Consider the following 24,075-nt stretch of genomic DNA (forward strand, 5'->3'; position numbering starts at 1 on the left):
GGGATCCGCAGGAGGTCTGTGTATGCTGGCCGCCGCAGGCTGCGGGGCCCCGGGCTGAACGCCGGCTCCGTCTCCCGGACATCGCGAAGCGCCAAAACCGGGGGGATGAACGATACCCTGGAGTTTAGCAGGCGAAAGATCCAATCTGGACCTGAAGAAAAGCCAGAGATACCCGGAAGACCATAAACCACCCTTCCTTCTTCAGTACCCCGCGCCCCGCCGCTGGCCCGCAGATCCGCAGACCGCCTTGCTCACGCACTCTTTGCCACAAGCCAGAATCCTGCAGCCACGTCCGCCCGGACCCTGGCCACGCCCACTCCCCCTCGCCCTGCAGTGGGCTCTGCGCCTGCGCGCGGCAGTGAGACCATTTCCGGCGGAAGGGGCGGGGGCGAAGCGGCACTTCCGCGGCCTGAAGGGGTGAGTACGGGTGGAGGTTGCGCGGCGTCCGGAACCTGCTCTGAGGCTCCGGTCTAGGGCTGCGGGAGGGGCCCACCCGTCGTCGGGGGCGCCCCCTGGAGGATTTGGGGGTTGGGGAAAAAAGAAGAATATTGAATTGGGTGATGTTGGGGGTGCTGGTTGTATGGGCAGGCAGACGTCGGCAAAATGGGCTGAAAGGGAAGGTTCGTTGTTTTCTCCTTAAAAAGGAAATGCTCTGTGAACAGTGTTTTTAAACTTTCATCATCATCATTTTGTGCAGGTGTGTGAGTTTACCGTTGTGCTGCAGTAAGGCCCCTTGCCGCCGCCAAACCCGGCAAATGGTTAACTATAGCAGGGATAGTCCAGGGTAGCTACTGCCTGACAGTGAGACTATGTCGTGCCCGGGCACGGGCTAGGTCTCTTCCAGCAAACATACTGTTTAAAATAATTTGTATTTCTCACTAGAAAATGAAAGATAAAGCAAATGGTATTTCTTATTTTATTACCTTTTTTCAGAGTTATGTCCTAATACATATACTTTGGAAAACAAAATGAAAAACAGATTACTCTAACTTTTCCAAGTTGTTGAAAACCAAACGTTTCCTGAAGTCCTGTGCAGATTCTCAATCATCTTGGGGTCGTCTTGGATGTCCAGAATATTCTTTTATGTAGTGAACATGTCACATCACTTTGTGTTCAACGTAATAAAAATTTAATTATTATTTTGAGGGCTGTATTCTATCAGGAGAGACAAAATAAACATGTGAAAAGTTCCATAACCATAAGAAATGGAAATCACGGTTTGAGGTATTTGAAGATGTCTAAAGAAAAACCTATATTTGACATAGAAAGTGCTGGTGAGTGTTTGAAACATTTGCCTCTCAGCTGATTTTTGCCATGTGGGAATGTGGGTACCTCAAACACGGATCTGATGTTTCTCCAGCAAAGGCTGAACATCTCTATGGGATTAAAAACGTTTTTTAATGTTAATTGACAACCATTTCACTTACACACCCTCCGTGGCCCAGGAACAGGCAGTTTGTGACCGCAGCGGATTGTCATCTGAGTATTCAGAAATAATTGGAATTGAAAGAGGAAAAAATACCTGGAAACTGATGGTCAGGTAAGGATTTAAGAAAATGGATTTAAGCTGGGTCAGACAGGGGAGGTGTCTCAGAGAGGGGAGGGTGTGACAGGTGATTAAAGACTCTGTTGGGAAAGTAGGTGGAGATCATGAGTAAACTCTCCTTAGAAGAGAAGAGGTCTGAGAACGCAAAGTGCAGTAAACGGAAGAAAACTGGTTTGGGAAACCCTACAATGCCAGACTCCAGACTCGACTTTATTCTAGTGGTTCTCAAACTTGAAAAATCAGAATCACCTGGAAGGAACTCTGAAAAGAGATTGCTGGCTCCCACCTCCAGAGTCTCTGATTCAGAAGGTCTGGAGTGGGGCCTGAGGGTTTTCTTTTCCCATCAGTTTTCAGGTGATGCTGCTGCTGCTGCCGCCGGTCTGGGGACAGCATTTTGAGAACCCTGTACTAGAGTGTGGGGGACTGTTGGAGGAATTGGAGGTGGATAGTAAGGAGATCAGTTACATTCACCGTTCAGTACGGATTTTGCTGTGAAGTCCAAGACAGAAGACTGGGGAAAGGGAGGAAAGAAAGTTCTTTACAGTTAATTAGCACCTGCTTAATACTTGGCCCTCCGCCAGGCTCTCTCATGCGTGCGATTTCATTTCATATTCACTATAACCCTACTGTTTGGTTTTAGTATTTTTATATGGAGAGAAGTAGAGATCGCCAAGTTCCCATAGCTAGTCTCAGAGCCCTCTACTAATTGAGATTTGAGCTAGGATGGTAGCAGTGGAAATGAATCAAAACATTTAATGGTGATGGAATTTAGAAAAATAGAGACTTTTCAAGTAGATTGAAACCTGAAAGTAGAAATTGGGAAATCTGAGTCTTAACTGGAAAAGTGATCAAAGATAAAGTGGACAGAGAACTCTAGAATATTTCCTGCATGAATTCACTATGTGTTCTGTATGACTCTTACATAAGTTGCTTATTTAAAAAGTCATTCTGCTCTACCAAAATTCCTGAAATTAATTGAAAAGGAGAAAGTAAAGCCTTCTATGGAGGTGGTGGGAGATGGTAAACAGATTAATGGCATCTGACAGTTTATCTTCAGCTCAAAATTGATTAGCATTGAGAAGTGGAAGCTCATGGTGTAACGCTGCATTGACTATGAACTGAGCTGAGCTATGGACACTGACCTAATGGATTGATTTTGGAAATCTTGTATGCTTTTTCTTGCCATAATAGTTATTGAAATTGAAAAGATTCATTGGATCAATTTCAAGACAAATATTTCAAGTCAGACTGACTGGCTGCTGCTGAGCAAATTTTTAATGAAGGAAAAACATCCATATATTGAAATCAGACTTTAAAAAGGAAGTCCTTAAAATAAATGTATGCTTACTGTAAAATTAGAAAAAATGTATGTTTTCAAACATTGGTTGAGTAATCAGCTTAATGGAGTTATTGACCCATACAATATTATAGTATATATTCATTTATTGTGTGAGCAATAAGCTATGTTGTGGATACAAGGAAAACTCATAGTCTAGGAAAGAGTGACATCTTAAAAAATGATCATAAAACAGTGTGATCGTTACTATAATAGAGGGTTGTGATATGATGGCAAGAGATAGGAGGACACCTGAAAGGACGTGGAGAGGAGGCCAGGGACCTTGAGTTGATTCTTGAAGGTTGAGGAGGAATTTGTGAGGTGCTTAAAGGAGACAAGGGCATTCCAATTAGAAGGAACATCACAGAACAATAGCCAAGATGTATGAAAGAGCATGGCTTTCCCCAGGACCTGTGTGCAGATCAGAATAGTTACAGCAATGTGATAAAAGTGGAGGAGGTGAATGAATTCAGTTAGAGATGGGTAAGAGCACTCAAAAAGAGTATGAGATATTTATGTAATGACTGTCTTGGCTGGATTGTAAACTTCATGATGTTAGGAGCCATGTTGGATCCACATACTAATGTATTCCAAGGCTTGGCACAGTGCTTAGCATATAGTAGGTTCTCACTAAATAGTTGCTGAGTGAGTGAATGGCTGAATCACAGGAAAACATTTTTTAGATACAGCAGAGGGAAGTTTTAAAATATTTTAAGCAGAGGAATAATATAGTCAGATTTAGATTTTATGAGCATACGTACTAGTGTGGAAGATAAATTAATGTCATAGAGGTGGAGGTGGCTATAGTAGGTTGGGGCTTTTTATTAAGGTTGTGCCCGTTGGTAGGTTACAGCCTACATTAAAAGAATAGGAAAAAAGACTATTAGAATGTATCACGTGTAATAGAAGTAAGTAAGGTTTTGTGAAACTTGTTTCAGTTATATGCCTGTGTGTCGACTGATGTAAGTACATTTTTTCCTATGGGCTGTGATCAAAGCTTGAAAGCCATTATCAGAGAGAAATGTAGGAATGAGGTTGGAGAGGAGGGAATGAATATAAAAGATACTTTGGAGGAAAACAAATACAAATCCTAAAATGCTGCCGTCCACATGAACCTTGCAGGGGAGGAGATGCACCTACCAGCCTATTTCACTATTTTTGCCCACTGGATGTTTTCCATTGTAAATTAATACAGTGACATTCTGGCTTATTAGGAATGGCACTGCTTTGAGGTATCTTACTGAATGTTGTAAACGCTGCAACATTTCTCTTGTATTTCAGTAGTGTTCAGCTTAAAATCACAGGATGAAACTATACTCCCTCCGGGAATCATGAAAATTCATTGAAACAGTTTGATTTGATTATTTGCCAGGTTTTTTTATTTCTTCCCATAAGAAAGCAGAAAAAGATGCTTAGTTACGTGAGCAAGTGAGAAATCCTTCTCCCTATCTCCATGATTTTGCCACTCCAGTAGACTTAGTCTGTTGTGCCTGTGACATATATATAAGGGTAGAAAATTGCTCATACAAGGCTGAGTTACACTGGCTTTAAAAAAATTTATAGACTCATTTAAAATCTGGTTCATTGGTTAAATTAATTGCTTTAAATGTGTTATGCTTTTTGTTACCAGGTATGAATTATTCCCTGTGGAGCAAAAAACATTAAAAATTTTTAAGAATTTGGTCTGTTCTGTCACCTAATACGTTATTGGGATTTTCTACTGATAAGGTTTGCACAGAAAATGTCAACTAATTTTTCATTTTGGCCTAAGCAAAAAAAAAAGAAAAAAGATAAACAAAATGAAGATAAACAGCTTGCCATCATCTTTCCATACTCAAATGTAAAGGGTTATTTGATGGTCTCTTGATGTGACGTGACACCACTCCTCTTTTTATGTGATAATCTACAGTTGATACCATACACATCTGGGTTTATGAAATCCACAGTTTTTCCCAAGCTCTGCTGCTAGTTGTGAGGTCTTGGTCAGGCCTCACAACTAGTGTAACCTTCCTGAGCCTCACCTGTAAAATAGAATCTCACCTATGTTGTGAGGCTTTGCTGAGGAAATGCATGCACAATATCTCACAAACATTCAATAAAGGCTAGCAACTGCTGCTCTGCCATTCACATGGTCCCCAGGGTTTGGGGGCACCAAGAAAATCAGCCCTCAAGGAGAGAGTTGAAGATGTAAAAACCGAGAATTATGTGCATCTGGATAACTTCTTGGTTTTGGCAAAAGAATGTGGAGTAAAATGCTATCCTTTTCCTGGCTCTTTCTTTTTTCTTAGGAACCTTTTAAGATTTGTATTGGCATCAAAGGGCGGAGAACACAGTCCCAGACTGATGACCCTGCAGTATAAATCATAAACTTGTCAGATAGTTGACATGGATTTTCTGAGAAAGACTGCAATTGTAAGAAATCACTATTTTTAATGTTAGAGCAATCTATATACTATTTACTAGATCGTTTTATTCATCTCATTTATTTAGGGACTGTTACTTGCTTGCATTATTATAAGTGGACGTATTTTCATCTAGTTGAGCTCCTGTTACAGGGTTTTGATTCCTTGCAAGCTAATCTCTCTGTTCTGGACAATTAGTTGGATGTCTAAGGTACCTTGCTTCAACAGGGAATTTAGAAGGTGGAATGTGTTTAGTAAAGATTCTCAGGTCACACAGGTTAAGATTATTACTCAAACTTTTCTTTATAGTATTTTAGATCAACATAAAGTAGATAGAGTTTCCACTCATGAACCTTAAAGCAAAAATTAACAGGTTACCATGCGCCAAGCGTTATGTTAGATTCTGAGGAAATCAAGAGAAAGATACTGTCTTTTCTCTGGGAGGATCGTCACCTGTGATGAGGAATGAGAATTAGTGGGGAGAGATCTATAAAAAGATAAATTAGAACATAAGAGGACAAATACTCTACATGAGATGTGAACAAAAGGCTGTGGAGCATTGAAGATTGAACATTTGACTGCCTGGGAAAGGTGGGGGGAAGATGTGTCTTAGAAGAGGTGATATTTGAACTGAGTAGGAGTTTGTCAGGCAGAAAAGTGGAAGATATGCATTGCGGATACCTAATTTTTATTATAGCATGTAGATGGGTTTTAAAAAAAATCTACCATGCTTAAAAATGGTCACTAGTCCATGTACATCACATTATTTCAGAGTACTGTCGAACTTTAAATCTTAATACAATGATTCTGATAGAATTTCTGTGCATAGAAACATAGCTAAAACACGATTATCACTGTTTTCAACTTGCACATAACTCCGTTTACTAGGGTTTTGGATATATATGCCAATTTTATGTCTGCTTTAGAAAACAGCATAGAAATATACATTGAATAATGATGGTCACAATAACTGTCTAAAGTAAGGATTCATCAAGTTTGATTCTCATATTATGAGAAATCTAAATGCAGATAGAGAAGCAAGTTACAGGATGGCAAGATAAAAATTAAATCATGAATCATTATTAGATATTTCTCATTAAAATTATAAAAATTCTAAATTTTAAAGAGAGATTTTTGTTTTTGTTTTTTACCATAGCAACTATATTTTGTTTGTTTCAAATGTCTTTTTGTGAAGGATGGTAGTGGATGTGTTTAATAAATTGTTTTTTAGAAACATTTTTACACATTCTTTATGCACTATCCTTTTGGAATAAGACTAATTGTACAAATAGAAGTCATAACTTTCCCCTCCCACTCAAAACAGAAAAATGAGCAGTTTTAGTTCTCATACAAAAAAGTTATTTTTTTTCCCTAATGCTATTTAGCTAAAATTAATGTTGTGCTGCTTGGCCATTGAAATACAATTTAGAGAGGTACTTTGGAGCAATAATTTATTGCATTGTACTGTGAGGTACCAAAATTTTCAAATAATCATAAACCCAAACTTGGTAGTCTGTATGTATCATTTGTCTTTAAATTTTAGTTTGCCACTGGAAGCTAGGTCTATGACCTAATTATTACTAAAGTTTTATAAATTGTTTTAATAATAAAAGCTAATGTTTATTGAGCTCTTACTCTGTGCTAGGCACTATTCCAAGCTTTTTCCATGAATGAACTCATTTCGTTCTCACAGCCATCCTATTCTCTTACCTATTCTCTCAACAGAGGAAGCTGAGGTATAAAGTGGTTCAGTAACTTGCTCAAGGTCATTATAGCTTAAGTGGCAAAGACTCAGAGTGACCATGGCTCATAACCTCTGTACTTTCCTGACTCTCGGCGTATTGAATCAGCTTTCATTATCTAATACAGTTTGAAATGGAGAATATCAGTAAATCTAAGTAAAGGATCCTCATCTAATTCCCTAGTGGTTCAAACTTTAGTGTGCTTACCTGCAGAGATTCTGACTCGTGGGGCTGAGTACACGCATTTTTAATAAGCACCCACGCAGTTCTGACCATACTGTGAAATGCACTGATCTGGTTAGTATACGGTCCTCAAAGTTCATTCCACATGAAGTCTTGTTTTGTGCTTAGGTTAGGCCATCCTTTGCATATATCTGTGTCCCAGGGTGAGTCTCATGAACACATACTGTATCTAAACTTAGGCCTCAAGTGCCTGCACTGCTAATCACATTTCTCGTGTAGAGAAAGAATAAAAGGCCAGCACCAGAGGGATTTCTTTTTTAACCTTTTGAATGAACTTCAGAATATGGTATGTTTGATTTGAGAAATTGTTAAGGTGAGTGTAAAGTCCTTAGAAAATGAGCATGACATAAAATTTCTACCCTAATGGGTTTTGTGTGTGTGTGTGTGTGTGTGTGTATTTGTTTTCTATTTAGAAGAAAATTTGTACATTGCCCTTCACAGTAGAGCAATAGTTCCCTGATTTGGGTTACTCTTAACGGTAACCGTGGGCAACGAGGAGTCTTGGTAAGAAACTTTCACGCATTTGTCCTACCACGAACCCTGGTTATGTGTGTTTTAGAATATAGGGTAAACGCTAACACTTGTAGTTTCACTACTTCAGTATCTTAGTTGTATATTGAACTGGCAAAAATATGTTTTTCTTTCTTTTAGAGAATCACAAATCACACTGAGCCAAAAAAGCGTCCATTGTTTTCTTCAGCTACAAATAAAATGAATGTTCCCGTGCTGCTACAACATCCTCACCGGTATTTCCTAAAACGCCTTTTGAGAACACCTTTCCGATGTTACCACTTCATCTTTCACTCAAGTACTCATCTCAGATCAGGAAGCCCATGGGCTCGGCCATTTGATTCTCTTAGACTCCATTGTACAAAGTGGATGCTGCTGTCAGATGGTTTAAAGAGAAAATTATGTTTACAAACAACCTTAAAGAAACACACAGAAGGACTTTCTGATAAAGAACAAAGATTTGTGGATAAACTTTATACTGGTTTAATCCAAGGACAAAGGGCCCACTTAGCAGAGGCCATAACACTTATAGAATCAACTCACAGCAGAAAAAAAGAGTTAGCCCAGGTGCTTCTTCAGAAAGTCTTGGTCTATCACAGAGAACAAGAACAGTTAAATAAAGGCAAGCCACGAGCCTTTCGAGTGGGTCAGTCTTTTTTTTTTTTTTTTGGCCTATTCCGTAAATATTTTTCTAAATTCTCTTTAAAAAGTCTAAAGTCTATTGTTTTGTTTTTTTCTTTTCAGAACTTTGAGATGAATTTTAAATGCCTTTTGTTTGCAAATGCTAGTCTTGCTATGTTGGAAAAAAATGCCATGACCATTTGAACTAAGTCTGTATTTTAAGAGAATAATGTAAGATTTCTATCGGGAAGAATTTTGATGTGGCTCCCAGAATACCCTGTTTCCCCAAAAATAAAAGACTTAGCCAGACAATCAGCTCTATTGTGTCTTTTGGAGCAGAAATTAATATAAGACATGGTCTTATATAAGACCCGGTATTATATTATTGTATTAGAGCAGGTCTTATATTAAAATAAGATTGGGTCTTATATTAATTTTTGCTCCAAAAGACACATTAGAGCTGATTGTCTGGCCAGGTCTTTTATTTTCAGGGAAACACAGTAGAAATGTGAATGGGGAATAACTGTTAACCAGCTCACTCCTTTCTCTCAGTAGTCCTTCTGCGTACTAGTCTAAAGTGAATTCCCTGTTTTGGTGGTTTTATTAATTATAATTATTCTTCTCATATTTCAAAGTTCTATTTCTTGGGTGATTCATTAGTATTTCTATAGGCAAGTATCGCTTCTTTCAGATATTTTTTGTTAAGAGTTTCTGGGAGTGATTTGGCTCTGACTGCAGCCATCTCAATACCAAAATGTATTTTAAAGGCAAGACCATATTTATTTTCTGTCTAAAAATATTAGGTGTTCATTTAATTTCTTGAACAATTGACTTGTTTCTGTAATTGCAAATAAGCTTGACATATTTTTGAAATTGTGCATTTTAAAATAATTTAGATATGTTTGACCATCAGGAATTAAGTCAGTTTTGGGTGGCATAAGAGCTTTTCATAATGGCGAATTAGGTGATTCCAACCAATCCTCTCACTAAAAACAACTTATAATCGTGGGCTAAGCACAGAAACTTTGTGAGGAATGGATAAATACACTTAAAAATGGACTGGCATTACATTAGATTTTTATATCTCAGTTTATTGGTAACATGGGAACTAAAACCTCTTAGTTTTCAGAATAACAGGCATCAGTGCTTTAAAGATAATTTCAAAAAGAGCTTACCACCTGATTTTTCACACATTTATTCTTCTGCCCTCATTGAGGGAACCCTCATTTTGAGAGTACTACATTGGTTGTTAAAAATCTTTATGTATTGTAGGCAGACAAAAGAGCAAAGTCCCAAAGAGAAATTTCAGTTATGACAGAGTGTTTACTTGTTAGGCTTTAGAGGTTCTTTGAAGAGAAAATGTCCCAGAAATATCTGGAGTTAACCAGCAACGCATACAACTAGCAACTCATAGTTTTCCGGTGTTATTCTGGTTCTTCCATGTTATAAGGCCTTATAAACCTATGTCTTTATTGAAGTTATTTTATCAGTATTAAAAATAAAAGCGAAAAATGTTTACTGACCCATAAAGATGTTTAAGACAAAGACATGCCCTGAAAATTGTGGGAAAGAACCAAGCATACTATATGCCATATATACTTTTGAATATAGTTACAATTAAATGCTTGTTTTATATACTTTATTGAACATACACTTACATGTCTCTTTATCCCATGAGCTGTTCTAGACTTATTGCCAATATTACCTCATTTAATCCTTACAACAGCCTGAAGAAATAGGTGCCATTATATCCATTTGCAGAGTATACTGAGGTACAGAATGGTTAAGTGACTTAACCAAGATTACACAGCTCATAAGAGGCAGAACTAGAAATAAAACTGACCTGCTGGCTCTGATTTTGTGCTCTTACCTGCCATTCTCTACTAACTCTCCAAGTAGGGGAATTTCCTACTTAAGACAAATTATGTATTCTTTGCGTTATGGGTAAGATGAAAAACTTACCTCTCATAAATAGAAAACTTAATCACTGGCAATTTCTAGAGTCATGAGTTGTTTTTCCAGTGGAAAGATAAAGTGTACAAAATTGGGGTAGGTGGAATAATTACTGATCATGATGAGAGGTGGGCAGATGTAGAAATTCAGCACATTGATAACAGGTAATGAAGTCTGTCCCAAAAGGTCCATATTATAGTAAAAAGACAAGTTTTTATAAGTGAATCTGGTGAACATATGGAACTTGGAATTATTTCCTTTTTATATCCCTGTTACTCAGGAACTGGATAAATAAATGGGTTTTCATTTACTCCTTTAGGAAATGTTAAAATACATTAATGATGGTTTTAATAAATTAGGAGAAACAGAAGGTAGTCTAATATTTTAATAGAAATCATCATAGTGCTGATTTCATTTATTTCATTAAATTAGAAGATCTCTTTTCACTATAGGATTGTCTGGGCCCCCGGGTGCTGGAAAATCAACCTTTATAGAATATTTTGGAAAAATGCTTACTGAGAGAGGGCACAAATTATCTGTGCTAGCTGTGGACCCTTCTTCCTGTACTAGTGGTGGTGAGTATTGCTGATCTTTTTAAATTGCAGAGTTAGGGCTCTCTTTGGCTTCTCTGTTGCAATTTAGGGGGAATTTGCGTAGTCAGGTGACTTCTAACCTCTAGCTGAGTTTGGTCACACTGAAGGAAGGGAGTTCTGGTGGGCAAGTGGAGGCTGAGGAAGGTAGTGTTGGGCACTGGGCTCCACAGACGAGGTTAGCCCAGGAGGAGGCGGGGTGCTTAGAGAGCTGCGAGAACACTGCCAGAAATTGAAGATAATCAAAAGCGAATTTCAGCCCTTTGTCTCTCAGGGCCTGAGGTTAGGCCCCTCTTCCCTCTTGTTGTTTTTCCTGGCTACATCAGCCCCTACACAATTCAGAAAATGGGCACTTATTCATTATTAGCCTCTTAATGTTGTAACATCTCTTAAGCTTAAAAAAAAAACCTTATTGCTCTTTATAACTTGTCACTTGTTTATATTACATGTTCAGCTCAACAGGAAGCTCTTAGATGTCCCGTGTAATATACTACTGCTCCCCCTACAGCACTTAGTGTGGTACGTAGCACACAGTGCTCTGCCATTACTTACTGATTTGAGGTCATGCCGTCACTCAAAGTTTAATTTGCAGCTCATCAGAGATATAATGAATAAATGTAGTTCCACAAAGGATCATTTAAGGAAAACATAAAGCATACTATATAAATACTCAGGAAAGGTTTCTTCTCGTATCCTTCTTTGTGATTTAAGCTTCTCACATTACAGTTATTCATTTACAAAGTATTTCAGTGCCTATTGTAGGTGAGGCATTATGCAAGGAAGGGACTGCATTGTCTAATGGTGAATAAGACCTTTTGGCCTTATGGAACTTTATATCACAGGCTATTACAATGTAATGTGTGTTGTGAAGGGAAATACAGGGTGCTTTGTGAAAGTGTTTGGTTTGTATGCCGTGGGTTTAATTCTAATTCTAGCGGAAAGATTGGCATAAGGTAGTCTAATTAAAGTTGCATAGCTATGTGGTTCCTGATCTTTCTGAAACCAAAAATGAGGTTCCCTTTCCCATGTAAAAATATACCAGGGGTGCCAAAAATATATATACAAGTGGACACTTTGGTCGGTGTTGCTCAAACAGTAGTAGTACTCCATAATTAGAAGTATCTGGACACTAGATACATAATTAGAAGTATCTGGACATAATTAGAAGTATCTGGATGGTAACCACTTTGAGCACCTCTTGTAATTGCAGAAGTCAAAAGTGACTTGTATTTATCTTTTGTTATTGGTATATATTGAGTATCATAATTTTAATAGTTTTTTTCTTAAAATGTGTATACATTTTTTGGGCACCTTCTGTATGTAGACTTTGAAAAAAATACACAAGTATAAATAGTACACTGTAAGTGTAGATTTCTGCCACATCACAACAGTACATCCATTGGAAAAATAACCTTACATTAAGATTTGAGAAGCATTAGTTTTTGGCCCATAATCAATCCTCATTGTGCTTTGTATTCACAGACCCTCTGCAGTAGCTTTGAGACCTCCCTGAGAGTCTGCACACAACAGTTTTGGATTCATTGGCAAAGACAATTATATGGGAGAGTAATTTCATAATGTTTAGTTCAGTGTATTTAGACATATAGGAGAATAAAATATAGCTTTGGCAGATTGTTGACTTACACAGAGATGATTTCATGCAGAAAATTACTTTAGAAAAAAAGTTTTATGTGCAGTAAGTAACGTAGTTGAGATATCTGGTAGGACTGAGCTCTAGAATTAGAACCTATGAGAACTCTGAACCGGAATCGTAAGGGAAAAGATCATATCTTGAAGGAACTTCTCAATGTTTAGTAGCTAGGCTGAAGAATCTAGATGTGAACCTCCAAGCAGTGGAAAGCCATTACAGATTTTGAGGGGCTTGAAATGTTAACAAGATTAATTTGGCATCATTGTATACAGTGTGTGAGAAGAAAGTTCAATAATAGGAAACACAATTTGAGATTTTTGGAGAAAATGTCATAAAGCACTTCCCCTAGGAACTGGCTGATCGATAATTGGCTCTTATAGGTGTTTTCATGATTAAAAATGTAACTGTGTTTTAGGATCATTGTTGGGTGATAAAACCCGAATGACTGAGTTATCAAGAGATATGAATGCATACATCAGACCATCTCCTGCTGGAGGTACTTTAGGAGGTGTGACAAGAACCACAAATGAAGCTATTCTGTTGTGTGAAGGAGGGGGATATGACATCATTCTGATTGAAACTGTAGGTGAGTGTGATTTTCTACTGCATAGCAGTAAAATACTATTCTACTGAACTCTATCTAAAGATGAGTGACAACTAATTTCGTTTTGTTCATTCAGCAGATATTCACTAAAGATGTAATTAAATACAAGGTATCTCAGATTCTATAGGAGATATGAGTATATAGGCTGTAATCCTACCCTTAAAAGAAAAATAAGCCATGTATCTAGATAACTGTTACACAAGGTGGTATAAGTGCCAGCGGAGAACTGTAAGCTCCAGGATGACTTACAGAGACAGCGCTTTAACATAATGCCTATTTTGTTTAAGCGCATTTCTTCGTATGTCTACAATATTTGCTAAGAACGTTAATGTAATTTGGTGCTTCTTGAATACACAGCCAACTTTTATTTCATTTTTAGATCCCTAGCACATAATTATATGTGATGAAAATACTGACATGGAAACTCCAAGAAATTCACATTTTTGTGGAGAGACAGTCTATTATATTACTGTATGTTAAATGTTTGTGACACAATGTATGATAAATGTTTGTGACAAATCTGACTTAGATTTGGGGATTAGGGAAGACTTCTGGGAGGAGGTGACAGTTGAACTCAGTTTTGAAGGAAGAATTGGACTTACATAAAGTATGGGCTTTGCAGACACAGATGAGTGAGAGAACGTGACCCATTCAGAGAACTGCAGTTTGCTCAGGATTCTTAGAGCAGAAAGTGTGAAGGCAGGGAACAGTAAAGAGACCCAGCTAGGAACTCCGCCATCGAAGGGTGGGTAGAGGAAAAGTTGCCTGAGTAGTAATAGAATCAAGGGAGAAGAGGACCATAAAAACCAGGTGTATCATCTAGAAGTTGCATTTGGCTGCTTGTCTCAGAGACTCAAACTAACTGACTCAGATGAGAAAGAGGTTTGTTTTTTTGTAAGTAAAAGAAGCCTGGAGGCAGGCAGCCCTGAGCAGGCGTGGTGGTCCTACCATCCTGAAGGTTGCTCATGGCTAAAAAATGGCTGATAAAGCTCTGTCACATCTGTGTTCCAGGGAGAAAGGACAGGCAGGCAGAGGAGGTATAACCCTTCTCTGGCCGGGTTAACCCTTCTTTAAAGAAAAAACACTTTCCTGGAACCCTCATCTAATGATTTGCTTTCACTTCCTAATCATCTCTAGCTGAAAGGGGTCTGGTGAATGTGGTCTTTCACTGGTACCGTGATGCTCTTAGTAATACTGGGGTTAAGGAAATAGGGAAGAATAAAGATTGAATGGACAACTAGAAGCCCGCCACACGCAGGAAGGAGGGCGTTTTGAGAGGAGTTTTAGTGCAGTGGGGAATGTGGAAATCAGATTTAAGGGGATTGAGATTAACAGGAAGTAGTCAAAGACAGTGAGCATATGTTGCTTTTGTTTAGAAACTTAGCAATAGAGAGAGAGAGAGAAATCTGGCGATGATTGGAGGAGGCTGTGAGTTTTTGTCTTATTCTTTGGTTTCAGATGAGAAAGACTTGAGTACAATTTGTGTGACGTGCTGAGGGACAAGAGCCTGTAGACAAAGGCGAGGTTAGAGAGAAAGCAGAGCGAGGCCCGGAGGAAGTGTGAAGGAAAGAAGGTGGTTGTCAGCCAGCACTTCTCCCACCCGGGTGGAGAGGAGGCAGCAAGGCCGAGCCTGTACTCTCTCTGCGTGTTTGTGGAGGGTCGGGGCGCTGAGGCAGTTCTTGCCTTTATTTCACTGGGAAGTCATCCTCATGCGGGGAGATTATGGGACAGTGAGTGTTGTAATAGCCACTGGGAGAAATGGGCAGGAAGCTGACAGAGGGCATTTTAGGGCATTGCTTTTGCTGGGCCGTGAGGAATGTGCAGCAGACGTTGGAGCCCATGACCCTGTAGTGTCGCTTAGGTCCACACAGTGGAGCGATTTCTCCGGCAGGATATAAAGGATGGAACACAGTTGGATTGCTCCATGGGTGGAGGTTTGCAGGCTGACATAGAAGGATGAGAAGGCAAGAAAGCTGAAAGTATTGACAGGCATAGTCGAAGATTAGAATCACAGTGTTCAAACTGCTCACTGATAAAAGGGAAGCCGAGAAAGCTGCAAGAGGGAGGAGAGAACGGAGGCCTGGAGGTTCTCCACTCAATCAAAGACCAAGACCAATGGGAAGAAGGGAGGGAGACAGAGGAGAAGGTTAACGGTTTGCTCGTAGGGAAAGACAGTGGCGTTTAATAGATTCTTCAGAAGTGGGGTGTTTAAAGTGGGATCAGGTTGAGCGTGTGATTGTATGAGTGAACGAAGTGGAATGGAAAGGATGATCAGTGTAGTTGAGATTCAAATTACTGTGAATATTTTAGTATATAGTTGTGATTTAAAATTTCAGGTGTGGGTCAGTCGGAGTTTGCTGTTGCTGATATGGTTGACATGTTTGTCTTACTGCTGCCACCAGCAGGAGGGGATGAACTGCAGGTAATTGTTTGGACTCCCCCCTCGCTCCCCACGAAACACGAAGTATACATCTCTAAAAGTACAAGCTTCCAATGTTGTGTTCTTGTAAATCAAGTTTATGTTAGAGTCAGGAAAAAGACATCATTCACCTTTGACTAAAATACTTGAGTCAAAGGCAGATTCTATATATTTTTTCCCAACTTATAGTATAGAATTTATGACCTTGAGTTAATCATACAACGTACATTTTTCCACCCATGAGAGTTGGAATACATGGGCAGCTCTAGTCAAAAGAGACCACTGTTCCATGGGTGTTTGTAGTGTAGTTGGTTCAAAAGTTGTTCATAAGACATCATTTTAACTGGAATCCCACTGTCATAGTTTATATATTGTAAAATAGAATTCTTACTTTCCTTCTGCAGTGCAATTCTGGCACTGACTACCTGGTGGTAACAGCCTCCCCAGGTTGAGGGCACCTCTCCACAAGACTGCCCTTACTCTGAGCCACCCACGGCTCAGACCAACCGGCTGCAAATGTGGTTCCCACTACCCCGCAGGTTTGATAATTCACTAGAATGACTCACATTCTAGTGAATTCTAGTGAACTCACATTCTAGTGAACTTAGGGAAAGCACTGTATTATAGTTACAGTTGTATTATAAACAATACATATCAGGAGCAGCCAAATGAAGAGACACAGGGAAAGGTCTGGAAGAGTCCCGAACTAGAAGCTTCTTTGTCCTCAGGACACATTTCCCTCCTGGCGCATTGATGTGTGTCACTAACCAGCGAGTTCACTGAGTTTCCGTGGTCAGAGTTCTTGCAGGGATTTCTTTATATAGGCTCGATTGACTGAATCATTGACCACGTGATAGAACTCAGTCCCCAGGCCCCACCGGTCAGCAGAGGTCAGGCTGATCTCACGTGACTTAAGGGCCCAACCCGCTAATCACATGGTTGGTCTTTCTGGTGTGGTCAGCCCCCATTGAAGGGTTCTCCTTGCATAAACTCAGGTCCTGTCCCAGGCACTCCTGGTGAATAACAAAGACACTGCTGTCACTGGGGAAATTCCAAGGATTTAGAGGTTACTTCCCAGGAACCTTGGACAAAGACCAGAAAAATTCTTTATTATTCAATACTTCCCTTTCAATTGTATGATTCTAAAACAATAGGGGTGGTGCAATTTAGAAACATTAACTATTAGAATTTAATCATTGAAAGTTATGTTTAAAAGTATGTGAAAAGAAATTTCAATCTTAGATGGAAAAAAAATCTACATTTTTCTAAATAAAGTTTGGCCCTAGAACTTCTAGTGTTTTTATGCAACGTAATTTAAATCAAGGGAGTGAGGGATTTTTAGCCATCAGGTTATTTTTCCTCAAATGCAAATTGAACAAAGAAAGCTATACATTTAAGGAAAACTTCAAAGACTTTGTTTCTGGAAATGCAGATGTTAGTAATCGGGGTGTTTTCTGTTTAAGCACTTTAGTGGTGGATGGTTTTGCATTGTTAGCTCATGAGAAGAAGAATCCATCATGAGGCAATCTGAACTGCCTCCTGCCACTCAATCATGTTGGATATTGATGACATACTCTAATTCTCAGTGTATTTCAGCATATTCGTCTCTAAGTTTAGAAGAGATGTGACAGATCACTTCCATAATCCCAAGAGCAGGTGCTTTTGAGTAATTTCTGTCTAGTCACTGTGATTCCTGGTATCCAGGGCTTGGGAGGATGCAGAGAACACATTAGTTAAAGAAGTGTCTGACTTTCAAAATCTTAGCGTTGACTGGTGTCCCATTTTTTGCTGTAATTAAATTGAATGATTCTGATAAACTGCTTTCTTTAGGGTATCAAAAGAGGTATAATTGAGATGGCAGATCTGGTAGCTATCACTAAATCTGACGGGGACTTGGTTGTGCCAGCGCGGAGGATACAGGCGGAGTACGTGAGCGCGCTGAAATTACTCCGCAAGCGTTCAGAAGTCTGGAGACCAAAGGTGAGCTTGCATTCCGTTCTGCATTTTCCACCTTGAGTGGACTGTGCGCGGTAGAAGAAAGGGTGAAAGTCCCAAGCTAGACATATAATCAATCTTTGTATGTGAGATTGCAATTTAAAAAATTATGACAAAGCCAGAGCAGGCAGTCATGATTTTAAATATAATCCTTCAACCACTAGATGTCAAAAACTAGATGTGAGGTGATAGATTAGATTGCTTAATGCTTGGCTCCAGCCATTTGGAAGTGAAAGCGGATCCATTCTGTAAGGGGAACGGTCCTTAAGATTATGGAGCAGTTAATGATTTGATCATCTATATTAGAGTTTGAGTAAGAGAGAAAAGGGTCTTAATGTGAAATCTTCCCTTCCCATTATACTTGTTGGATGCTGTTTTCAATAAGGGCAAAGGAGAAAAAGGGAACTCCTGTAGTAAGTGACGCAGTAACAGTGATGTGGACAGCTTTGTCTGCAGGAGGACACTTATTAGAGTAAGGGCAGATGACTGTAGTGAGAACAGTGATGCCGTAGCTAACCTCCAGCTCCCTGTCTCCCCAGTCACACTGTATGTTGGGTTTGGGCCGTCTTGTACATGTAGGTGCTGGGCCCTCGCTCTTAGCACTTAGTCAGGCAACTTTGACAGAGGCAGTGGGGCTGTTTGCTCAACTTAGTTTCATCTTCTGGCTCTCAGGCCTGAGAGAAACCTACCTAGGATTGCCCTTCTCATCCCTGTGACCCTCTTGCAGTTCCTCCATGATGCCTCTGGAGACCATCTGAGCAATCCTAAATCCAAATAAATCTCTGGGCTAAAAAACTTGACCTTGAATCAGGAATTTATTTCTGCTATGCATTTAGGAATCCTAGTGTGTTACTTCAGTATATTAACTTTGACACAGCGATAAAATGTCTCATTTTTGCAACTTGCCTATTTCCATAGACTGTAAGAATTAATTGGCAAATATCAGAGTCCCCATGAGAATGTGTTCTATCATTTTAAGTAAAATGGTTCCGGTTTTTCCCTTTTCAATAGGTAGTTCGTATTTCTGCCAGAAGTGGAGAGGGGATCACTGAAATGTGGGATAAAATGAAAGAATTCCGGGACTTAATGCTTGCCAGTGGGGAGCTGATTGCCAGACGACAGAAGCAGCAGAAAGTTTGGATGTGGAATCTCATTCAGGAAAGTGTGTTAGAACATTTCAGGACCCACCCCACAGTCCGGGAACAGATTCCTCTTCTGGAAAGAAAGGTTCTGAGTGGAGCCCTGTCCCCAGGCCTAGCAGCAGACTTGTTGTTGAAAGCTTTTAAAACAAAGACTAATGAAATTCATCCTATACAATAATTTTGTATATCGTTTCGTGAAGTATTTTAATATTAAAAGTCACTTGTGTGGTTATATTGTCAGTAATGCTTTTGTCGCTCTCGGCCTCCTTATTTGTGAACCATGCTTGAAAACTCGAAGAATGTTAGGTATGGATGGCCAAGGTCAGGCAGTCGGGCAGTGTTCATAAGGTACCTGCTGTCTGTTATGATTTCCTTTTCTTCCTATTCTTAAACCCAGGCACGGTGGGATTGTTTCTTCTCATCAGTCAGGAACAAAGAAAGCAGAGGAGGACAGTGGAAGATCACATACCTTAAAATGCTTTTTTTGATTCTATATTCTCTGGGAATTTCAAGAGAAAACGTAAGCAAGAATCACCACATTTTTTGAAGTCTTACTTGAGGCCAGAATAATACACAGTGGGTTTCTAAGAGCTGACAATCATGTCTAATATTTAGTGTACCCGACTATTCCAGGAATTTCTGAAATGGCCATGTACACGAGTTAACAAAATAGTCGGAATGTGTAGTGATGTGAACAAAACTTTAAAGTCTGTCTATCCAGTCTGGTGGGGCCCCCACCCCCCCTCCCACCCCCCCATCCCCCTGCCCAGAGGGAACTGGGGAAATATATCTTCAAGTAATGTGCGTCTGTTAATCCCCAAGAGTTGGAGTACACCCCGAAATGACCCAAGTGAGGTCAGAGCAATTCAGGTATGATGCAGTGTGAATGTCATCGAAGGTTTTTGCTTCTCTTCCTCCTTGGCCATTTGCCTTCATACTAGCGTCTTAAAAATCTCCTTTATTCTTGGTGGTGAGGAACAAGTTTTGTCCTCTGGAGGAAGCATGACGCAGTGATTGAGAGCATGGGTTCTGGAGTTTGTGTGGGTTTTAACTTTAAACCTAGATCAGTCGCTTACTAGCTGTGTGTAAGTTTGATGAGTAACCTACCTGTCTAAGTTTTAGTTTTCTCCCTGGTAAAATGGAATTGACATACTAACTTTATAGTGTTAGTGAGGATTAAATGAGAAAACAGGAAAATCATTTTGCCATTGTAATGGTACATAGAAAATACTCAGAGGCTGCTTGCCATTATTATTATATGAAAGTTAGGGATACCTGAAACTGTACAAACCTTAGATAAGAGTTCAGTTTTTTTTCATGGTCTTATTACTATCATCATGCTCTTACGATATTTTAGGATTGTCTTTAAAGCTCCTGCTCTAGTTAATTCTTTGAATGTATTTTATACTATTTGATGGTAGTTATAACTATGTACATTTGAATTGAATTATTTGTAACCATAAAATCTCTCCATTGCACTAAATGCCTTCCCAGAAATTTCAAAATATTCTATTCTGAACCCTTTAGAGTGTTTTACACGGTATGTCAGCTTTCATTGTTACTTAACTTCCTATTTGGAATCCAATTTCTATTTTAGCAAACAGTCCTTTACATTTTTTTTTTTTTTAAAGATTTGTGTTATTGGCATATCTACATCATACCATGTTTCCCTGAAAATAAGACCTGGCCGGACAATCAGCTCTGATGTGTCTTTTGGAGCAAAAATTAATATAAGACCCGGTCTTATTTTACTATAATATAAGACCGGGTCTTATACAGTACAATATAAGACCGGGTATGATATGATATGATATGATATGATATGATATGATATGATATATATAATATAATATATTAATACTGGGTCTTATATTAATTTTTGCTCCAAAAGACGCATCAGAGCTGATTGTCTGTCTGGTTAGGTCTTATTTTCGGGGAAACACGGTATATGAGGGTTAGGAGAAACATTGAGAAGTTATCCAGTCAGTTCCCTAATTTCAGAAGGGACCACCATCAAACCCACCTATTTGATGAAAAACTTTTTAAAAACTTCCAGAGAAGGAATTTTATAATTTCCCTTAATAAGGGACTAACAAACCTGTGATTTGTGGTACAATGACAATGTCAGTGATGGTGGAACAGACGTACACTGCATTATAAAGAAGGTACAGAAAGGGTGGTTTTTGTTTGCCTTAAATTCAACTATGCATTTCTTCTCAGCTCGAACTACTTTTAAATGTTATAGTTGTAAAAAGCATTAGAAACCCCGCCTGTCCTCCTTATGTTGTTTTATCATTGGCTATGATATAGAGACCAAGTTCTAAGATATTGTTCAACTTTATTTCTGTTATTCGCTATACTGGAAGTTGCATAATGTTAGTAAAATATTCATGGCTTTTTTTTTTTTTTTAAATCCATAGTCCCTTTTGTGAAGCTCAAAAATGCCACTCCACCTCCCCCACCCATCTATGATCTTACCAGGCTAGACCCCTGACTTGGTCAAAAGCGTAGGTTTTGACTTACACATAGAGTCAAATCTCAGCTGTCACTAACAAGCATATGATTTGGGGCAAGTTATTTCTCCTCTGTGCACCAGTTTGCTTGTCTGTAAAATGAGGGTAAGAATAGCTACTTTATAAAGTTGTTGGGATAATTCAATGAGACATTGTATGTAAAATGCTTAGCACTCAATAATTGTCAAAAGGATAATTACCATTAATTTCTGTAGGAAGTTATGAACTGAACTCCAAAATTGACAGACACTTTGCTAGAACAGTATCAGATTTCGTTTAAATGACTACAATTGTACAGTTACAGCTACAGTTAACATTAGCAATCACAATACAACCTAGCAAGGAATTTTACCTTCATAGTCACTCAATCATGTGGCTATTTACCTCTTTCCTGAAGCTCTTGTAGCTATTACCCAGCATGCACTGAAGACAAAAGATAATGAACAGCATACATATGTTACTCAGTCTTCATGTAATTCAACTTTAATGCAGGAAAAAAAAACAGGAAAAAAAAATCAATGAAAACGATTCTAATATTGCACTCACCCAGTAGATGGCCATCATAGAAATCACGACACTACTGCTGAAAACTGGTCAACTACCAGGACTTCAAGAAGAAAAGCAACTCTACAGATTAGTGCAGATGGTGGAATAATCCACGTGGGGCTTCATCTACACAAATGCTTCCTAAGTCAGACTTTATGTATAAATTCCTTATGAAGTCGAATTCTCATCACCTAAGGGGCGTATCTGGGGGCACCACTGTTAATTCCTGTCCAGTGCTAGACTGGGTCTGTCACCAGTACTCACTGTTAGCATTGTTATTCAGGTAAGACTAAGAAAATGATGAACAAGTTGAAATTGTCGTTTAAAAAGAAGGATCAGAAAGAGATTTTAGCTTGTTTGTTTTTCTTTGCTTCCACTATAGAATTTTGATTAGTTAGTTGGTTAGTAAATTTATGAACCTCCTTAACCCATGTGACATAAATCTTGGTGATAAGTCCTGCCCCATGAAGTTTATATAAGTTCACTTTTTTGTCATTAGTGGTATGTTTCATAACAAAATTATTAGAGTGGCACAAAAGCAGTTATAAAATATTGAATGCCTTTTTTCAGAAAAAAATTAACTTTGTTCTGTATAATGTAGATGCCGCTAACAACAGTTAAACTGTGTTAATATTTACCTGAAAATTGGATGCATAAAGGTAGTCTTGGAGTAATTTATTTTGCTTAGAGACCTCAGCTTGAGGGAATGAGGTGAGGGTACATGTGAGTCAGTAAACTAGTCTACTCTGAGCTTAAGTTCAGCTAATGTTGCTTTTCACTAACACAGAAGAATTATGACTTCATCTGCAAAGTTCTGTAACATCTCTCTTAAGATGAGAATTCTGTGGAGAGCTACCTTAGGATGACAAAGCCATTTAGCACACAAATACTTATGTGCCAAGTCTTATTATATGTAGAACCCAACTATTTCAAGGATCAACACTCTCTTCCAATGAATAAAATCACACTAGCTTTTACACCCAAATTTTGCTGATTTAGGATTCCATCACATCGTGCAGGATCTCAGTCTCCTGAAAAATCCTCTCCCCAAGTATTTCTGGAAGTCCCAGGGGTTTCCCACTGACTCATGAACAGGCTCACCTTCCTGTCCTGCCCGACTTCTGTTGGGCCCGCACTGTTTTGGCTGCTGCTGTTCCTATAGGAGAAGTGCTACACTGCTTTTGAAATAGTGCCGTTCCCAGCGTACAGCACTTCTCTCCTCGTAGGGGCTAGTCCACTGGGCTGGGGTAGGACCCGATACCATACCATCTCTCATCATGCTTAGCTCTCCTGCCTCTTCCTCCAGGACGTAAGCATACAGCCTCTGCAGAAAACCCCCCACCCCACGAAAGCCCCCTTTTCAAATGTTGCCTCCTGCAAAAGATGCAGGGTTACTTCCTTTTCTGTCAGATCAACCTTAGGTTGAGTCGAGTCATGAACTCTCAGCTTCACACATACATGATTGCTAATTCTGTCAACAACCCCTTAAGAGAGGTAGTAGAATGCCCATTTTACAGAAAGAAATTGAACAATAGTAATATTAAGAAATGTATCCAAATTCCTAAATATGATGCATTTATACATTAGATTTAAAAAATACTATTTTCCAGATTGCTCAAAGCACTTTATGACCTTCATTTCATACTTTCCATAAGATAGTTCAGTGACACATAGTATCTTCATTTATAGATGCCCCTGGTATTGAATGGATAAAGGATTTGTACATAATCCAGTCGGTAGGTGCCTGCTTAGTGTTTTTTCTTTAGGGCCTTTCTTCTGTAAAATACTTTCTTGGATCCTGCTCTTTTGGAGAATGGTGCCTCAAGGTATTTTTTCCAGGAGATTTTTCTGCTTATGTTTGAAGATAATATTTTAGACATTAAAAACCAAACCAAAACAGAACTTAATATTAGCATCTATATTAGCCAGGACTCTTGGCTAGAAATAACAGAAACCCTCTAGCTTGGGCAAAAAAGAGGAATTGATTGGCTCATTTCGTCATAGAGGGTGAAGCGTAGGAGTGCAACAAGCTTTGGGGACACAAATAAATGATGGCTAAGATTAGATTCACCATGTGTCATGTCTTCCTGTGTACTGACTTCATTTTCCAGCTTCCTCCACATCGCTGGAGATGTGGCAACCACCAGCATGTCGGTCCAGGGGAAGGACTTCCCCTTTTCTCACAGATCCAATTTTGAAAATCTTGGAGAAGCACAGATTGGCCTGCCCAAAAGGTCATAGGTCCATCTCCATGGCCAGTGG

General features: G+C 39.1%; 1 protein-coding gene across 7 annotated transcripts; it reads left to right on the forward strand.

Moving 5' to 3' along the window:
- The first annotated feature begins 391 nt into the window (after window positions 1-391).
- On the forward strand, window positions 392-19,359 carry MMAA (metabolism of cobalamin associated A). 7 transcript variants are annotated; one of them, XM_033135203.1, is made up of 8 exons: window positions 392-417; window positions 1,446-1,540; window positions 7,921-8,425; window positions 10,806-10,928; window positions 13,010-13,180; window positions 15,535-15,620; window positions 17,448-17,597; window positions 18,624-19,344. In XM_033135203.1, exons 3-8 carry the CDS (start codon window positions 7,981-7,983, stop codon window positions 18,930-18,932), a joined length of 1,284 nt encoding a protein of 427 aa, XP_032991094.1. In that variant the 5' UTR covers window positions 392-417; window positions 1,446-1,540; window positions 7,921-7,980; the 3' UTR covers window positions 18,933-19,344. The 7 variants fall into 7 exon arrangements, with proteins under 7 accessions (XP_032991094.1, XP_032991096.1, XP_032991092.1 ...); XM_033135201.1 differs by lacking the exon at window positions 392-417 and adding an exon at window positions 540-784; XM_033135202.1 differs by lacking the exon at window positions 392-417 and adding an exon at window positions 540-697.
- Window positions 19,360-24,075: the final 4,716 nt, after the last annotated feature.

The sequence above is a fragment of the Rhinolophus ferrumequinum genome, chromosome 18 (assembly GCF_004115265.2).
Source record: "Rhinolophus ferrumequinum isolate MPI-CBG mRhiFer1 chromosome 18, mRhiFer1_v1.p, whole genome shotgun sequence".
Classification (NCBI taxonomy): Eukaryota; Metazoa; Chordata; class Mammalia; order Chiroptera; family Rhinolophidae; genus Rhinolophus; species Rhinolophus ferrumequinum.